General features: G+C 35.8%; 4 protein-coding genes across 5 annotated transcripts; 3 read left to right on the top strand and 1 right to left on the bottom strand.

Annotated features, from left to right (window-relative positions):
• Positions 1-265: 265 nt before the first annotated feature.
• On the top strand, positions 266-1,358 carry LOC131072626 (probable carboxylesterase 17). Its single transcript, XM_058008852.2, has 2 exons — positions 266-650; positions 740-1,358. The coding sequence occupies exons 1-2, from the start codon at positions 634-636 to the stop codon at positions 1,356-1,358; spliced, it is 636 nt and encodes a 211-aa protein (XP_057864835.2). The 5' UTR covers positions 266-633.
• On the top strand, positions 1,259-3,007 carry LOC131072624 (probable carboxylesterase 17). Of its 2 annotated transcripts, none has more exons than XM_059213661.1 (2): positions 1,259-1,372; positions 1,732-3,007. In XM_059213661.1, the coding sequence occupies exon 2, from the start codon at positions 1,837-1,839 to the stop codon at positions 2,770-2,772; it is 936 nt and encodes a 311-aa protein (XP_059069644.1). In that variant the 5' UTR covers positions 1,259-1,372; positions 1,732-1,836; the 3' UTR covers positions 2,773-3,007. The 2 variants fall into 2 exon arrangements, with proteins under 2 accessions (XP_059069644.1, XP_059069643.1); XM_059213660.1 differs by having other exon boundaries at positions 1,332-1,431.
• Positions 3,008-8,586: 5,579 nt separating this feature from the next.
• Positions 8,587-9,846, top strand: LOC131072625 (probable carboxylesterase 17). Its single transcript, XM_058008850.2, has one exon. The coding sequence runs from the start codon at positions 8,725-8,727 to the stop codon at positions 9,658-9,660; it is 936 nt and encodes a 311-aa protein (XP_057864833.2). The 5' UTR covers positions 8,587-8,724; the 3' UTR covers positions 9,661-9,846.
• Positions 9,847-11,723: 1,877 nt separating this feature from the next.
• LOC131072627 (ras-related protein RABA5c) lies at positions 11,724-14,964 on the bottom strand. The gene is made up of 2 exons (XM_058008854.2): positions 14,308-14,964; positions 11,724-12,385 (listed from the first exon to the last, which is right to left on the bottom strand). Exons 1-2 carry the CDS (start codon positions 14,618-14,620, stop codon positions 12,081-12,083), a joined length of 618 nt encoding a protein of 205 aa, XP_057864837.1. The 5' UTR covers positions 14,621-14,964; the 3' UTR covers positions 11,724-12,080.
• Positions 14,965-17,564: the final 2,600 nt, after the last annotated feature.

The following is a 17,564-nucleotide window of genomic DNA, read 5'->3' as shown; positions in this document are numbered from 1 at the left end:
ATCTTTGTCTCACAAGCAACATCATTTTCCAAATGACCTACCAATTGACCTCATGTATTGGACAAATGTATGCAAAAAATAGACAATGTTTTCCCCTAATTGACCTTCCACACCTTTTCGGTGTACCCATTGCACCTTCCAAGGTGCGATTGCTAGTTAATATTATATTCTAATTTTAATGGAAGGTAGCATAGAATAAGACATTGTTTATAATTTTATATTAGATATTGAATATTTTCTATTTTTTTTTGTGGAGTAGGGTGAGTGGAGTCCGAAAGTAACTTAGGAGATTGAAACCAAAAAAAAAACCTAAGGAGATTCGATCCTCCGATCGATTGTTGCTCAAGTGCAGGGCTGCAGATTTTTCTATATATATTAGATGATAGTTACAACAAATTACTGTGGAAATCATAAGAATGGAAGTTGTGGAAAGAGTAGGACTAGAAGGGCAGTTGAAAATCTATTCAGATGGCTCTGTGTTGCGCCTTCCACATCCTACCACGCCTGCCTCTTCAAACTTTACAGACGGTGTTGCATCTAAGGACGTCAGCGTAAATCCGGAAACCGGCGTCTGGGCTCGAATATTCAGGCCAGAAACCGCTTCTGGAAAATTGCCAGTCCTGATCCATTTTCATGGCGGCGGATTCGCGGTTTGCTCCTCAGCCTGGGCATAATTCCACACGTATTTTCACGCTTTATGTAAAACTGCCGACAAATTAATCATTTCGGTGGATTACAGGCTGGCACCAGAGCACCAGCTGCCGGCGGCGTACGACGACTGTACGGAGGCCGTGGAATGGATCGCAAAGCAGGCTGCGGGGCGCGCAGAGTCCCCGGAGGAGTGGCTGTCGCCGTCCGTCGTGGATTTTTCCAGGTGTTTTTTGGCCGGAGAGAGCGCCGGAGCGAATATTGTTTACCACGTCGGACTGCGGATTGCTGACGTGGACGTGAGACCGTTGGTGGTTAAGGGACTGATTTGTATTCACCCCTGGTTTGAGAGCGAGGAACTCACCCAGTTTGAGAAAAGTGCAGAGGGATTAAAGTTTGTACAGCTGTTTGATTCGCTTCGTAGTATAGCTCTGCCTGTGGGGTCCAGCAAAGACCACCCGTTCATTAATCCGGCGGTTTTGCCCCTGCAGCCTGGTTTGAAATTACCGCCGGTTTTGGTCGCCGTTGCCGGGAAAGATGAGCTTTACGAGAGGGGCGTGATGTTTTATGAATATCTCAAGAGTTGTGGGAAGGAGGTGGAGTTGATGGAGGATGAAGGTGGGGTCCACAGCTTCCACGTCATGCTTCCTCAGTATGAGGGTACTCCGCGTTTTATTCAGTGGATTGCAGATTATGTTAATAATCGTTGAATATCAAGTTTGTGGTATGATGTGAAAGAATAACACATTTAAAATTGTATTTCTGTGTTACTTCTACATACACGTAAGCTAACTATGGTGCTGGTTCTTGATTACTTAATTACATTTTATCGCAGGGTTTTTATGGACTAACTATAATTTAATGAAGAATGTTATGTTAGTTTATTTTAAGCAAAGAATGGTTTTGGTTAAAATGTTATTAATTTGGGGTAGATATGAGGATTGTATGATTGAAGAGAATGGATGCCGATTGTAAAATTGAAAAGAATGGATGAAAATATTTTGGGGAGTTTAAGATAGAATAGGATATTATTTATAATTTTAAATTATATTTTTTTAATTTTCTAATTTTTATGGACGGCAGGGTGATTGGAATCTAAAAGTAACTAGGGCTTTTGAGTGCAGCGCTACAAACTTTTGTATATATATTAGATGATAGTTGCTGCAAATTATTGTAGAAAGCATAAGAATGGAAGTTGTGGGAGAAATAGAAGGGCAGTTGAAAATCTTTTCGGATGGCTCTGTTCTGCGCCTTCCACATCCCACACTGCCTGCCTCTTCACACTTTACAGATGGAGTTGCATCCAAGGACGTCACTGTAAATCCGGAAACCGGCGTCTGGGCTCGCATATTCAGGCCGGAAACTGCTTCTGGAAAATTGCCAGTCCTGATTCATTTTCACGGCGGCGGATTCGCGGTTTGTTCCTCAGCCTGGGTAGAGTTCCACACTTATTTTCACGCTTTGTGTAAAACCGCCGGTATATTAATTGTGTCGGTGGATTACAGGCTGGCGCCAGAGAACCGGCCGCCGGCGGCCTACGATGACTGTACGGAGGCCGTGGAATGGATCGCAAAGCATGCCGCTGAATGGGCAGAGTTGCCGGAGGAGTGGCTGTCGCCGTCGGTCGTGGATTTTTCCCGGTGCTTTTTGGCGGGAGAGAGTGCCGGAGCGAACATCGTTTACCACGTGGGACTGCGAGTTGCTGACATGGACGTGAGGCCGTTGATGGTGAAGGGAGTGATTGTCATTCACCCCTTCTTTGGGAGTGAGGAAATGAGTGAATCTGAGAAAAGTCCAGAGCTGGTGAAGAGCGTAGAAAGATGGAAATCACTTTGGAATATAGCTCTGCCTGTGGGGTCCAGCAGAGACCATCCGTTTTGTAATCCGGCGGTTTTGCCCCTGAAACCTGGTTTGAAATTACCGCCGATTTTGGTAGCCGTAGGAGGAAAAGATGGACTGAAAGAGAGAGGTATGATGTTTTATGAATACCTCAAGAGTTGCGGAAAAGAGGCAGAATTGATGGAGGACGAAGGTGGGGTTCACAGTTACCACGTCATGGTTCCTGAGTATGAGGGCACTCCACGTTTTATACAGCGCATTGCAGATTATGTTAATAATCGCTGAATATGAAACACACAGAGTTTGATGTTTGATGTGCCTCCTTATGATAAGATGTCTTTAAAATTGGTAACATTTATCTATGTTACTCATGCAATAAGTGTAGGGCAAGTATGGTTCTTGCTCATTAAATTTTATACTCATGCAATGAATGTAGGGCAAGTATGGTTCTTGCTCATTAAATTTTATAATAGGGGCTTTTGTAGATTCAATATAATTTAGTTAATAATCTCTTGTCTAAGGCATATCCCTACAACCCATGGGGTCCTTCTTAGGTCATATGGCGCTTTGTCCTTCTTAGGTCCTATGCATTTTAATTGGACCTCAGTGGTCTAGCTAATAGGTATTTGATACCTTGACAAACAAATGCAAAAATAGAAGAAAACATTTATAACTTAAACCATTTAATCTTGATGACAAAATTCATTGACTTTAAAACATTTTTATTTTATTTAGAGCAATGTAGATTATTCTACATGGTTGGAAGAACGAGTTTACACATCTTTGCATAAAAAATCTATAAATTCGTAGATTTCAAAATGAAAATTTAAGAATATAATTGACAAGATTAATTTTGAGCATTATTTTGTAATTATGGACTCCCTGTATATGGACACACAGGAATACTAAATATTTTCATGAATAGATCACATTATTAAAATAAATGTGCTAAAGCATACATCTAAATCTTTAAAAAAGTGGGTAGAATGGGATCATACTCCAAAGAAAAACTAGCTAAACCAAAAGTAAAAACAAACACTTTTGACTTTAAAACAGAAAAATCCATCAATTGTAATACTCTGAATGTTCACAAGGGAAACAATTTTTTAAGCTACAATATTAACTAAACAACATAGAAGACAATAGCCTTAAATTACAAGTAATACATCAATGTTAGCACAAGGGTCTTACTCATCATGGATATCCCATCCACTACCCATCAAGTCTATACATTTATCCTTAAGTTTCTACCCATAAAATTAGTAGTTGTTTCATCCTCTTCATGGACCTCCTACGTTTAGTTTTGAACAAATCTAGGTGGAGAAATAGCAAGTGCCAACCAAGAGATTTTTTGTAATCGAGAGTGGCTCACCCATATTGACCTTAACATAAAAAATTCTATTGTTAATAATTATTATATAGATATAGGTTTGTTGAATTGAGTAATTTAATTTTTCCTTCCTCAATCCAAGCCCAAAAAATAATAATAAAAGTAGATTACCTTGATAGTTTTTGGATTTGACTATAATGAAAAAATTATTTACATTGTCAAATCCAAAAAGTATCAACCTAATCTATAGTGGATTATAAAATTTTATGCTTTCAAACAAGAAAATTAGTTTTTTTTTCGGCAGGTTCCTACCTATGTGGGGGTAGGATCCTTCATTAAAACAAAACATCATTACATCCATTTCAGTATGACAATAAGCCCTTCACTGAGCATATTTGTCCTCACTAATTGAGGAGCGGAGAATAAATATCCGTTACAACCAACAAATACAATGAAGGGCTTACAATCATAGTCCAGAATGCCCTTTCTAAATATTTCCAGCCCGTTGGCCTTCGATTTCCCCTCCACTACTACCTCTGGCTTGAAGACTTTCACAATCTCTTATGTCGTTGGTATGCTCCTAAGACCATAGAGGATAGTGTGCAAAGCTTCCCAGTACCTCTCCTTCGCTATTCTTCCAACCAAATGATCCACCTTAGTCGTCTCACCAATACTATCTTAAATCCATCATCTCCTTCATCTATTTTGGGTCCTCATGTCTCAAAAGCCACATTTTATCCTCCATCTAATTTAAAATCCTCTCCTCCACAACTCCACCACCCTTCAAGGTGTGTGCCAAAGATGATCTTCCCACCATCCCCATCCATTTATCCACAAGTATTCCAAAACCCCATCCATTATCCAACATCTATTTTCCATAATCCCATTCCTTTAGTCCAAACTTTTGCATAAACACCTATCCCCCTTCATCTTCCCTCAATTCCATCTCCTCATCCATTTCTACCAACATCTATGAGTGTACCTCTAGTTATCTTGGTTCCATATAGCACATCTAAGAGATACCATCAGTGGAACTAGATACTTGAGTCCTCCCTCCATCTCCCTTTCATGCATCCACTTATCTCCATCCACTTATCCTCATCCTTATTCATTCAAACTATTCCCCAAAAATTCAAAAAAAAAGAGAAGGAAAAAAGAAAAAAGTAAAGAGAAAAAAACATCCAATGGTGAAAACCACATCTTGTGGCACCTTGGGTATGTACCATGATGAAAACTTGGTAAACAAGCATCATGAGTAATCCCCTCATCCTCTTGCACTCTACACTTGGGGGAAAGCTTCATCCATTCTATCCTCCATCTACATCCTCCATACCCCTTATCCTATATCCACATCCTATTTAAGTCCATCCTCATTTCCTATCTTTGATCTTGACTATCTAATCAATCTATCCTTCATCCAATATCCATCATACTATCTAAGTCCATCATCTTTACCCATATTTGATCTTGACTATCCTATCCATATCCTCCATCTCATATTCCTCAGCATGCCTAAACATATCCTTCCTACCTTTGATCTTGATCACATGCTAGAGGAAAAATAATGTAAGTGCATGCTTTTTAAAATGCAAGCCTAAGTTCCTCCTCCATCCATATCTATTACACGCTATCCTTCAATCTCTTACATCTTTATCTGCCATCCTTCCCTCCTTCATTGCACCACCTCTACTGTGGGGCATTTTACTCCTTTGCAACATAGTCTTGGGGTCTCCATCCTCCTATCCTCCATCCTTTAGTCCTTCATATCCTATCCATATCTATCCATCTCCTTATTCCTCCATATCATATCCAAGCAATCCCTCCATCCCTCCATCCTTTTACCAAGCCCTGGTTCTCCCTTGTCATTGGTCCCAATCCATTTATCCTATATCCACACTCCAATGCAATCTAATCCTATTTAATCATTTATCCGCCTCCCATCCTATCCAATCGATTTATGATCCCCATCAATTTGAGCTTTTCCCATCCATCTAAGCTTACCTAGATTTGTGCATAATCCAAACACCTATCCACGATGTGTTAACCAAATCCAAGCAAAGATCCTCTTGACTAGCGTCTCTCCCAATCAACTTAATCTATTGCCTATCATCAATTTATTCTATCAATCAATGCCCATCGAGATGCATCCTTCCATTGCTTGGAAACCTATCCAGATCCATGTCCTACTCTTGGCAAGAGATGTTTGTTGGCCAAACGAGTCATTTTCTTTAATGATCTTTTTACTTTGATTTTATTTTTTGTCCTAGACCTATACCTATTCATGGTCGTCTTGATCATTCTACATCTTGGTATGTCTAGGTTGGTGTATAATGGGGCATAGTTTTTGTGGTATGGTGTGTTTGCGGTTTCTCTTGTACGATCCAACAAGTCTCGTATTTGCACCATCACGGGTGTTTGCGAACTTGTGTACATTGAGATAACCTATTGTTTGAGAGTCTAGTCCACGCATTGAATATTCATAACATTCTGATTCCTATAATCAGTGGTGTCGATATCCTTTGCCATATCAAACCTAGGATTGCTCTTCACATAATGCATAACAACAATCCCATCCTCTTCATAAGCCTTACATTCAACCCATTCTATCCTTTTTCATTCCATCTTCCCTTTTCCCATACAACTCTAGTTTATTCATTTGCCTCATCCCTCCCCTTTTATTGTTCATCCTTTAGTCCTATCCATTTCGAGAGCACACCCATGATCTTGGAACCCGCATGTCCTCTCGAGGGGGCATACCACTACTTCCTTGTCATCCTTCCTCAACCCACCAATGAATGGGGCATCATGCTACTAGTCCTTAGCTTTTCCTATCCACTATGTTTTATTCTTTTTTGTAATAACATCACTTCATGTTGCTATATCAAAGAGGGGCAAAATGTAGACACATAAAATTAATTAAATTAATAATTAATGAATTATCCCTTTATTACATGATTAATTTAATTAATCATATTATCCTATTATTATCTCTAAATTAATTAAATCATATTTAATTAATTACCTCCTTTCTCCTACAGTTAGTCTTAGGGAATATTTCAATCCCATTCTTAATCATAATTAGTCAAATTAATTATTAATTAATTAAACTAGTTTTGTGATTCCTACAAACCCACCTTTTAATCCCCTAATTAAGCTAATTAACCCAAAGCCTAATCCCTGTTAGTATTTATTCAATTTTTTAAATGCTACACATCTACCTAGGTCCACATGTGGCTCCACATGTGACTCACAAGTCAACCTACCCTTACACATGTTATAGACATGCCACTTTCACTAGCCCTCTCTCTTTTCAACATGTGACTCACAAGTCACCTCATAGCCACCTTATTTTTTACACGTCATAGACATGTCCCTTTCATGAGCTTCCCCATGTGTGCTCACACGAGCACACTCTACTTCTCCTTGTGACAAAGTGTCACAAGGCTAAGCCTTCAAATCTAGGACCACACTCCCTTTTAATCTCAACCCTTCACTTGACTTCCAATCTTGACCATCCATTGTGGATCTCTAAACTCTATAAATTGAAGCCTTTGTTCATCCCAAATCATCCAATTCATTTAACATCCTTATGCTAACCACTTATCCATAATCATTGCATCCATCATGTTGCCCTCTTGAGAGCATAATCATTATCATAACACCCTCATCATGTCAAAATCCCTATCCACACATCTGTATGTTGTTATGCGATTGTGATAGCAATCCACATTCAACTCCATCAATCTCCCACTCTTCATTAGTCAACCTTGGAGCAACGAGGTTCGTGATGACGAGGAGAACAAGGAAGACTCATGACAATGGGAGCATCATGAGAGTGTCTACTCGTCCATGTCTCTTATGCTTTATTTTAATCTTCCTTGATAATGCTTTCATATGGTTTAGTTTTATATATTGACTAATCTTAACTAAACCAATTTGTTGGTGTTACAAATAAATCAATGCATTATTAAAACAAAACAAAAAACAAAAAATGGTTTAAGAAAGAAAGCCCATGTGAACCAAAAAAACAAAAAAAAAATGATTCAAACAAATTTATATATATATATATATATATACACTTATTATTAAATACTATATTTAAAATTTTAATACTTTAATATTTGAATGGTTTCAAATTTAAAATAGAAGTTAAGGGTTTTTATTAACATAGTCGTACACTTCACCACTTTTTGTCATTGTAGAAGCCCCTATACCTAATGACACAAATTTAGAACTAATCTAAATAAATGATAGAAACCCATATGTATTTATTTCCCTCTCTCTCTCTCTCTCTCTCTGTATATATCTACCTTTCTCTACTTGTCTCTATATATCACCTCTTATATTTTTGCCATCTCTCCCTTTCTCATTATTTCCCTCTTTCTATCTCTTACTCTCCTCTTCTCCTCTTCTCCAACTTTAGTGGAGATGTTATTTTATTACTCCAAATAAAATAGAACCCTTGCCACTTGTCTCCACTAGATTCACAGCGTTTAGCATGCAAGACTCTTCTATTATAAGATATCTCTCAACATATTTTACATATATTTTTTAAATATATGTATACTAGTTATATCTCCCTAGCTATCTATATATTGCGTTTCTTGTTTATTGGATGAGGTATGGAATATTTAAAAGGCATCTTATTTTATTTATAGTTTTATATTATATTATATTATACTATTTTCTAATTTTCATGAAAGTTAGCATAAAATAAAGTAGAACTTTTATATTATTATATTTTCTAATTTTTATGGAGGGTAGGGAAGGGCGAATGAAATCTGAAAGCAACTAGGCAGGCTCGATCCTCCGATCGTCTGTGCTTAAGCGTAACGCTACAGAATTTTCTCTCTATATATTACACAGATCTTTTTCTAGGGTTATTGTGAAAAGCATAGGAAATAGGAATGGAAGTTGTGGGAGAAATAGAAGGACAGTTAAAGATCTATTCTGATGGCTCTGTGCTGCGCCTTCCACACCCCACCATACCCGTCTCTTCAAACTTTACAGACGGCGTTGCATCCAAAGACGCCATTATAAATCCGGAAACCGGCGTCTGGGTTCGCATATTCAGGCCGGAAAACGCTTGTGGAAAATTGCCAGTCCTCATCCATTTTCACGGCGGTGGATTCGCGGTTGTTTCCTCAGCCTGGGTAGAATTCCACACATATTTGCACGCTTTGTGCAAAACCGCCGGCATACTAATAGTTGCTGTGGATTACAGGCTGGCACCAGAGCACAGGCTCCCTGCGGCCTACGATGACTGTACGGAGGCCGTCGAATGGGTCGCAAAGCATGCTGCTGAGCCAGCAGAGTCGCCGGAGGAGTGGCTGTCGCCGTCCATCGTAGATTTTTCCCGGTGCTTTTTGGCGGGAGAGAGCGCCGGAGCGAACATTGTTTACCACGTGGCACTGCGAGTTGCTGAGCTGGACGTAAGCCCGTTGATGGTGAAGGGAGTGATTGCAATTCACCCCTTCTTTGGGAGTGAGGAAATGGCTGAGTCAGAGAAACGGGCAGAGATGGTGAAGGCTGTACAACTTTGGAAATCCATTTGGAGTATAGCTCTGCCTGTGGGATCTACCAGAGACCACCCATTCTGTAATCCGGCGGTTTCGCCCCTGAAGCCTGGTTTGAAATTACCGCCGGTTTTGGTAGCCGTAGGAGGAAAAGATGAGCTTCACGAGAGAGGAGTGATGTTTTATGAATACCTCAAGAGTTGGGGGAAGGAGGCGGAATTGATGGAGGACGAAAATGGGGTCCATGGTTACCACGTCATGTTTCCTGAATATGAAGGCACTCCGCGTTTTATACACTATATTTCAGGTTTCGTTAATAATCGCTAAATCCACCTTTAAAATCGTTGCCTCTTACTTCTATAGCAAATGGAGCGCAACTATGTTGCTTGTTCAGAATTAGTTAAGTTTTATTATAGGGCTTTTGTGGGCTCAAAATGATTAGTGGAGCATGTTATTGTGTATTTATTTATGCAAAGAATGTTTTGTTTGTCAGAATACTATCAATTTTGAACCCAGTAGCCTCGTGGTATTAAACCCTTTGCGGTTAAGAACCATGGTAAAGTTTTTTTTGTGGTTAAGAACCATGGTAAAGAATTTTTTGTTTTCTTTTAATAATATTTCGCAGGATAACATGATTCTCAATTGACCCAATTGCCTTTTCATAAGAAACAATCTGTTGATTTTATCCTGTTAGACTTATGACTTCGAAGTTGAAAAAGCAATCCCCCTTAATGTTCTTCTCTAGGTGAGAGTTACTATGATTCTAGGATTATATTTATTTTATTGTTATAGAAATCGAAGTTATTATTATTTTACTTAATTTATTATTTATTATTAAATTATATTTCAAAGGACATTACAGATAACCATGTAGAGTAGCTATTATATGGCAAGTGGGTATATCTTTAGAAGGAAATGGGGAAGGATGACTTATCCTTTGGTAATTATCTGATATGTGTGTGCATGATCGTATGCTTAACCATGTGGCTTAGCTATGGCATAGATATCGGGTATATCTCTAGGAGAAAATGGCATAATATGGAAGGACGACTTATCATTAAAGGTAGGATGCAAAGATGTACAAAACATATGAATAATGGGCGAAAGAGATATGGAAATACAATCATCTCAGCATATACAAAGAGCGTTCATAAGTATGACATCATGAAATTAGGAAAAGACATCATGAAATGAGGAAGAGGCATCAAGAGAAATATCATTACTTAATGGCATGGAGAACTTCCTAATGTATTTAAAGGTATGGCCACGAAAAGGAAAAAATGGCAAAGTACTAAGGAACATCACCTCTTAGGCCATGTAGGAGAATAATAATAAAAAATCACTTCAATTAGCACAATAAAACACAAGATATGTACATCTAAATGGAAAAAAAAAATCCATCAAAGTGTATGTATATAAATATTATGGCACATGTCCTAGCTATGGTTGCAAAGCAAATGTCCATTGTAAATATGATGCACTTAACAAGTAATAATAGGTGATATGACAAAAGAGGTATAATTGTTACCTATGGTATCATTGACTAAGAGAAAAACATCAAAGTACAAAAAGGTCCATGATGAATGCCAAAACTATGAGATATTAAAAATTCAATGAAGATAAGATATAAAATTGAAGATTAAACCTTATACTTAAAGGGTGGAAAGGTAGGTGTTAAGAAAATCTCATATTAAAGTTCAATGAAGATAAGATATAAAATTGAAGATTAAGCCTTATAGCTAAAGGCTAAAGAGTGGAAAGTTAGGTATCAAGAAAATCTCATACTAAAGTTCAAATCCTTGGAAACACGTAAAGCAATAATAAACACTCAAGTGTGAATCCAAATCCTAATTAGATTTGAAATAAATATATAACAATTAAAAAAATCAAATCTAAAATCTTAGAGATGAAATATAAGTGTAAAAAAGTTAAAATCATAATCTAAGTTAATAAAATAACTAAAACAATAATACAAACAATTAATTTACTTTTAGGACATACATATGTTGCAATAATTAATGCTCAAATTAAACATTTGGGTACTTAGCTTGAGTTTAATGTGGATATAACTATACTTGAGTCAAAAGTCCATTCATTATGATGTCAAATTTAGAACCTATTAGACAATTAATGTTGACTAGAAATTCAACACTGTACTATTTCAATTCACATCCATGAGTGCAACCTTAAACCAATGTGCAAAACTTAACCAATGACGCGCTTTTGATTTTACATCATTCCAAGCCTTAAAATGCCCAACTCCAAACGAATATGTTTCAATATCTCCTTAAATTGTCAAGCTCATCCTAGATATCCATATTTTTATCAGTACCTCATCTAAACTGACATGTGATGCAGAAGCAGGGGATTTGCAAACTGAGAAAACACAATTCTTCAAAGTTCCATCCACATGGCCTCAATGTTTTATAATACCATGAAATCAAATTAACAAAAAAGAGACTACAATACAATGCTTTGAATTCATTCAGGATTATTCTGCTCTCTGCTTATAGCAGCTACAACCCATTATCGTAAGAAGCCCAGTTACAGATTTCCACCAAGTCTTCTTTGGCTGCTTCTAAACTGAAAAAAAACTCTTATACAATTGACTGCCTAAATAAACAATATATCTACTTGAGAACCCCATGAACAAAGAACCAAAGAGATTTTTATGATCCAAGATTCTGAAGTGCACCAAGTGAAACCCAACAAAAAAAAAATGGAAGGGAAAAAGAAAAGAAAACTCTTCAGCAGCATAAGTACTTTGACTTGGAAGCATCATCGCCATCAATAATTTTAATCCTGTCCAAGGACAATTCAGATTTATAGGAGTCAGAGTTCAACACTTTTCTACTCACACTATTGTAAACCTCTCTAACCACAATCTGGAAGGCGGACATGACATTTGTGTTATCCAAAGCAGAGGTCTCTATGAAAAAAAGCCCCTCTGCTTCGGCAAGGTTCTTCCCATCTTCCACTGACACTTCTCTAATATGTTCCAAATCACATTTGTTTCCCACAAGCATTCTCACCACGTTGGTATCAGTGTGCACTGCAACACCCCAAAAAAAAAAACAGAAGTTAGATCTGAAGCCATTAGGCGTTACAAAATCAGGTGTTCAACAAACAGTCTAGTAGCAAGTTAACAACATTCATGCTTATGGCTTGAGTTTATGTCAGCATATATATACTCCTAATATGCACCTGTACATTCCTGTGCAGCTTATGAGCCATGTTTTATATCTGCGTATTAAAGTGAAAATTATGACGAGGGCCAAGAAAATGGATCAGGGTTATCCATATTTAAGTATTGTCTATATTTGGGTCAATTTTGTGAATGGTAAATGCAAGGATTGAACTGGGATCAATTCAATTGTAAATTGAAACCCACCCAGAAAGACCAAACCAGAAATTTCTAAACTAAAATAACCATAAAGAATTAAACAAACGAATTGCTGGGGAATTTTGGTTTGTTACTAAAATACGCCACTCCAGGAAAAATCAAAATTCTATCTAAAATATATATCTATACCAGAAGAACACTTTAGGGTAGATCAGCCAATCAAGACATCGAAAGATACATATGAAGATTGCAAGTTTGATTCTCCAAATTGACACCTGCATGAGGCGTATGGAAGTTATGATGATGTGTGCTAGTACTTGCAAGTTTGATTCCCCAAATTGACCCTGCATGAGGTGTATGGAGGTTATGATGATGTGTGTTAGGACTTCACTCCACGAATCCCATCAGATGTTGATTCCTCTATTTTAAGAAAAAAATCTACACATTACCAGATATGAAAGAAAACAGGAAATTGAGTTCACTCTCACAAATCAAAGATACCATGCACAGAGATTATCATAAGCAAAGTTAATACGCCTTGTCAATTGCAGGGAAACGAGAGTTTGAATTAATATGGATAAGATGGTTTTGAATTGGATTTTAAACTAACTTATGGAAAGAAGTTTGAGTACATTTAAAAACTAGGTTGGTTTAAAAATTTCTCATTTAGTACGTAATGCATACAAATTTAATGTCCTGCAGATTTTCAGTCAATAAATTGTTAAGCACCGTTACCTTAGGTTTTTTCAAGTTCAGTTCTCTTGTTGTATATTTTGTTTTTTCAAACTTTGTATCTTAACTTGATTGATTTATGGTGACAATGTGAAACAGCTTATTCACCTTCATCCATTTTCTAGAGTATTTGTACAGATATTATTTGGCACCTATACTAATTAGCAGAGGAGCTTCAACAGTTGGCATTTGTTTTATTGTTTAAACCATTCCAAGCTCCAAATTGCTTTTAGCATATAGCTGTAGACACCTCAACACCAAACAGGATGTACAAATTGATTGTATCTTAAAAACCAAGAGATAAAAAATACCTTGGGACAAGCTTCACGATTCCAACTATAATAGTAACAAAAAATCTCTTTGTTTTACTTGTATTTTGTTTGGAACAATCATTGTCCTTGTTCAAACACTTGCCCCTGTTTTAGGGCAATCTCAAGCTCTGTTACAATCATTGCTCCTTGCTCAATTATGGGTTTCTCCCCAATTCAGAAAGTGTTAAGAAATTTTGAAATTAATAACAGTTCTAAATCTAAGAAATTCTGAAATTAATAACAGTTCTAAATCTACACTATCTTTAATTAGAGCCTTAAGCCAAAAAATATTGCAAATGTTTCAGAATTCTCACTAAGACCAAACATGGGCTTGGATCAAGAACCCCCAAAATGCAATTAATATGAGCAAAATTAACAAAATACTGCTAAAAAACATAGCCAAATTACAAGCCCACACAACTTCCTAAACAGAAACACCATAATCTTACAGAGCTCACCATATACCAAATCACTGCACAAAAAAATTGTATTAAGGCATTACTATTCACCACTGTTAACCCTACACAAAATGCTTCAGAAAATAGAGTTAAAAAAACACAAAAGTTCGTTCAGAAAGAACTCACTCACTCTTAAGCTCTTCAAGCCATCGTGCAACATTCTCAAACGTAAGCCTGCGGCTAATATCATAAACAATGAGGGCCCCCACGGCTCCCCTGTAATAAGCTGAAGTAACAGCTCGGAACCTTTCCTGGCCTGCAGTGTCCCAAATCTGAGCTTTGATCTCCTTTCCGTCAATTTCCATGATCTGGGTCTGAAACTCCACACCAATGGTTGCCTTTGAGTTAGGATTAAATTCATTCCGAGAATACCTGGACAGCAGATTCGATTTCCCCACTGCAGAGTCCCCGATCACCACTATTTTGAACAGGTATTCTTCCATCACAATGCAGAATGTCAGTTTCACTGTTGCGCCAGAGCCAAATCCGAGCTAGATCGGCGGAAAACAGAGCATTCTTGTCGGAAATGGGAAGGATTATGATCCCTTCTTTATTATGAGCAATCGACGGAGCGGTGTTGGTGGTGTTCTAATCAAAAATATTAATTTCTTCTGCATTTAGTCAATCAATGACTTAGTTGTCATTGCACATTGTGTGAATGTGCGCGTTGGGAATCACAGGGCTTCGAAGCAAAATGAAATGATATTATTGATTCATACCTCGAGCTAGAGAAGAGTAAAGGCAGTTAGAGCCTACCATTTTTCTTCTCTACTCTTACTCTTTTGCGGTGGACATAAAACATTATAGATAATTATTAATGTGACAGAATTTTGTTCCCATGTTACATGGAGTAGGTTTAGTGATTTAAGAAGAAAATTAAATTTTGGTTTGTTTTTGATATTTTAGTTTTTAATTATATAATATTGTAGAGGATAAAAGTGTGTACTTTCTACTTTTATCCTTTCATTTAATATTATTTTGTGTGGATATAGTAAATGTTATATTAATATTCATGTTGTATAATTAATGTATTTACTGATTCTAATCATAAATGTGTTAGTTATGTGAAGTCCAATGGATTTGCTTCTTTTTCTCTTCCAGATGGATAAAGTTATGGATAATGTAGTCATTTTGTATTCAATGCTCAAACAACTTCTTTGTTGCTCAATGTAGTCAAATTGGTGAACCATGTAAATCTGGGGTTCCATGTCTCAATTTGTCTTTCATTCTCTATTTATTTTCAACAAATTGTTTGTTTGCACTTAGTTATTCAACAAAATGTACCATTTTATTATATTAAATTCTTTTTTAGGGTTTTTTTCTTCTTGAACTAGGTTGCCCACTCTTTCTCTTGAAACAAAATCATACCTACAATATAATCAATCAATGTTGAATTTCAAATCTCCTATATCTGTACATTGGGTTTTTAAGATTGTGATTGTTTTTGATTAAAAAAGCAGTGAGAACAAGGGCACTGACCCTTTACATAGCATAACTATTAAAAATCATAGTGTAGAAATAGCACTATAACAACAATTAATAGCAACTATCAACAAAAAGGAACTAAGTCTTAAGAAATCAGAAACAACAAAATAAAACAAAAAACAAACTACAAGGATGCCTTGCGCACCCAGTGGCATCCATTTTTACTTGTTAGCTTAAGTATCAATTTTTTATGGACATCGTCATAGATTATTGAGATCATAATGTATTAGCATCTTCTATTGAAATTTAGTTGCAAAAGCTTAATTTAGATTTTATATTAATCTCAATTGTATTAATATTTATATTCAATATTGAACATGTTTTCAAAATTGTTTATTATAAGACCCTTTTTTTATTCACCATGAATTTTCCACAATCATTTAGTATAGTTAAGATTACTTCTAATTTTATTGTGTATATCTTTGCATTCAATATTTCAAATCAAACACGACGATTCTTCATTATTCTTTAAATGTGATCGGAAATGTCAAATACAAAAATATACATGATAAATCTAAAAATAATAGTAACAATACTTCTTATTTAATATATAACCTATCCTTCTAAGAATGTTTTTCATAACCATTAATTTCTCATTAAAAAACAAATACATTTTGTAGATCCTAAATCTGAATATAAAATTTAACCCTAAATAAAACTACTTTGGAACAAAGTATGCCTGCAAGAATACCTACCTACCTAGAAGTGCATGCGCAACTTAGTCGTAGGCTTCCAATCCCTAGAGAGAAATATAATGTTATTTAATTGGTTAATGGGAAAAAGTTGATGACTTTGTCCGTCATGATTTTGTTTGTTGGAGTGATGAGATTTAGACATGTTAATGAAAGGTATGTTCTAGAAGAACCCCGGTAATTATGGATGTTGTTCTATAATGATGGCTCTCCCTCCCTTCTACCTTATTAAACTCCACACCTCACAAATTCTGATGAATGATTGCGACACTAGGCCTTAGGATTGCAAGTGCGCATGTGCATCCTTCACTCGTGAACTCGACAAGATGCCTTTCAATCTATACCAAAAAGAACAATAATAAATAGCGCCTTATGTCCTCCACAATTATTATGGATTTGAAATTAAAATTGTATAAAAAGGTATGACACGGAAATATCATCTCTTTCAATTTTTTGTTTTTTAAATGATAAATATATCTAAATTAGTAATATATATCTCGAATAACAGTTATTTGTTTACTTAAAAGTTATTTTAAATTTATTTTGAATTACATTCTATTATAGCTATATTGTTATAGTCTTTGTCTTTTATGGCAAAGAATAATATTTTTGATTTTTTTTTGCAATTAATAGATACCTTGGAAATTGCGCCATCAAACAAAAACTAAAGATATGCTATAGTTTTGCAGCCATTTATTTTTTGTTATTTTTTTAAAATTGAAAATGCCAAAATAAAAGAATACAAAGTTCCTTTCTTTTTTTTTCTTTTGATTGAAAGTGATATTTTTGCAAGGTTTTTTTTTTACAAAAAATAAAGAAAATTTATTGTTTGACCAATCAAAACATTAAATTTTCATAAATAGATAATATAAAATAAAAGTTATATGTGAACAATCATTCTCTCCTTTTTCATTGCCCTTAAATGTTATTCCCTTCTAGCTTTATCTCATGTAAGAAATGAATAGCTTTGTCCTTGTATTGATGTCTTATGATGGAAGATTTCAATATTAAATTTCTAACTAAAAATTAATTTATTTTAAACAAGAAAAATAATCTATGCATTATTTAATTGACTTATTTTATATTAAAAAGAAAAAGATTTATGTTACATTTTATTATTAACTATAGTTCATTTTAATTTATTTTTTGATAAATTAATTATTCTAAATTTTTATTATAAAATCTCAACCATATTAGTTTTTTCTTATTG

The sequence above is a fragment of the Cryptomeria japonica genome, chromosome 10 (assembly GCF_030272615.1).
Source record: "Cryptomeria japonica chromosome 10, Sugi_1.0, whole genome shotgun sequence".
Taxonomy (NCBI): domain Eukaryota; kingdom Viridiplantae; phylum Streptophyta; class Pinopsida; order Cupressales; family Cupressaceae; genus Cryptomeria; species Cryptomeria japonica.
The sequence above is the reverse complement of the archived record's forward strand: the minus strand, read 5'-3'. Positions and strand labels throughout refer to the sequence as shown.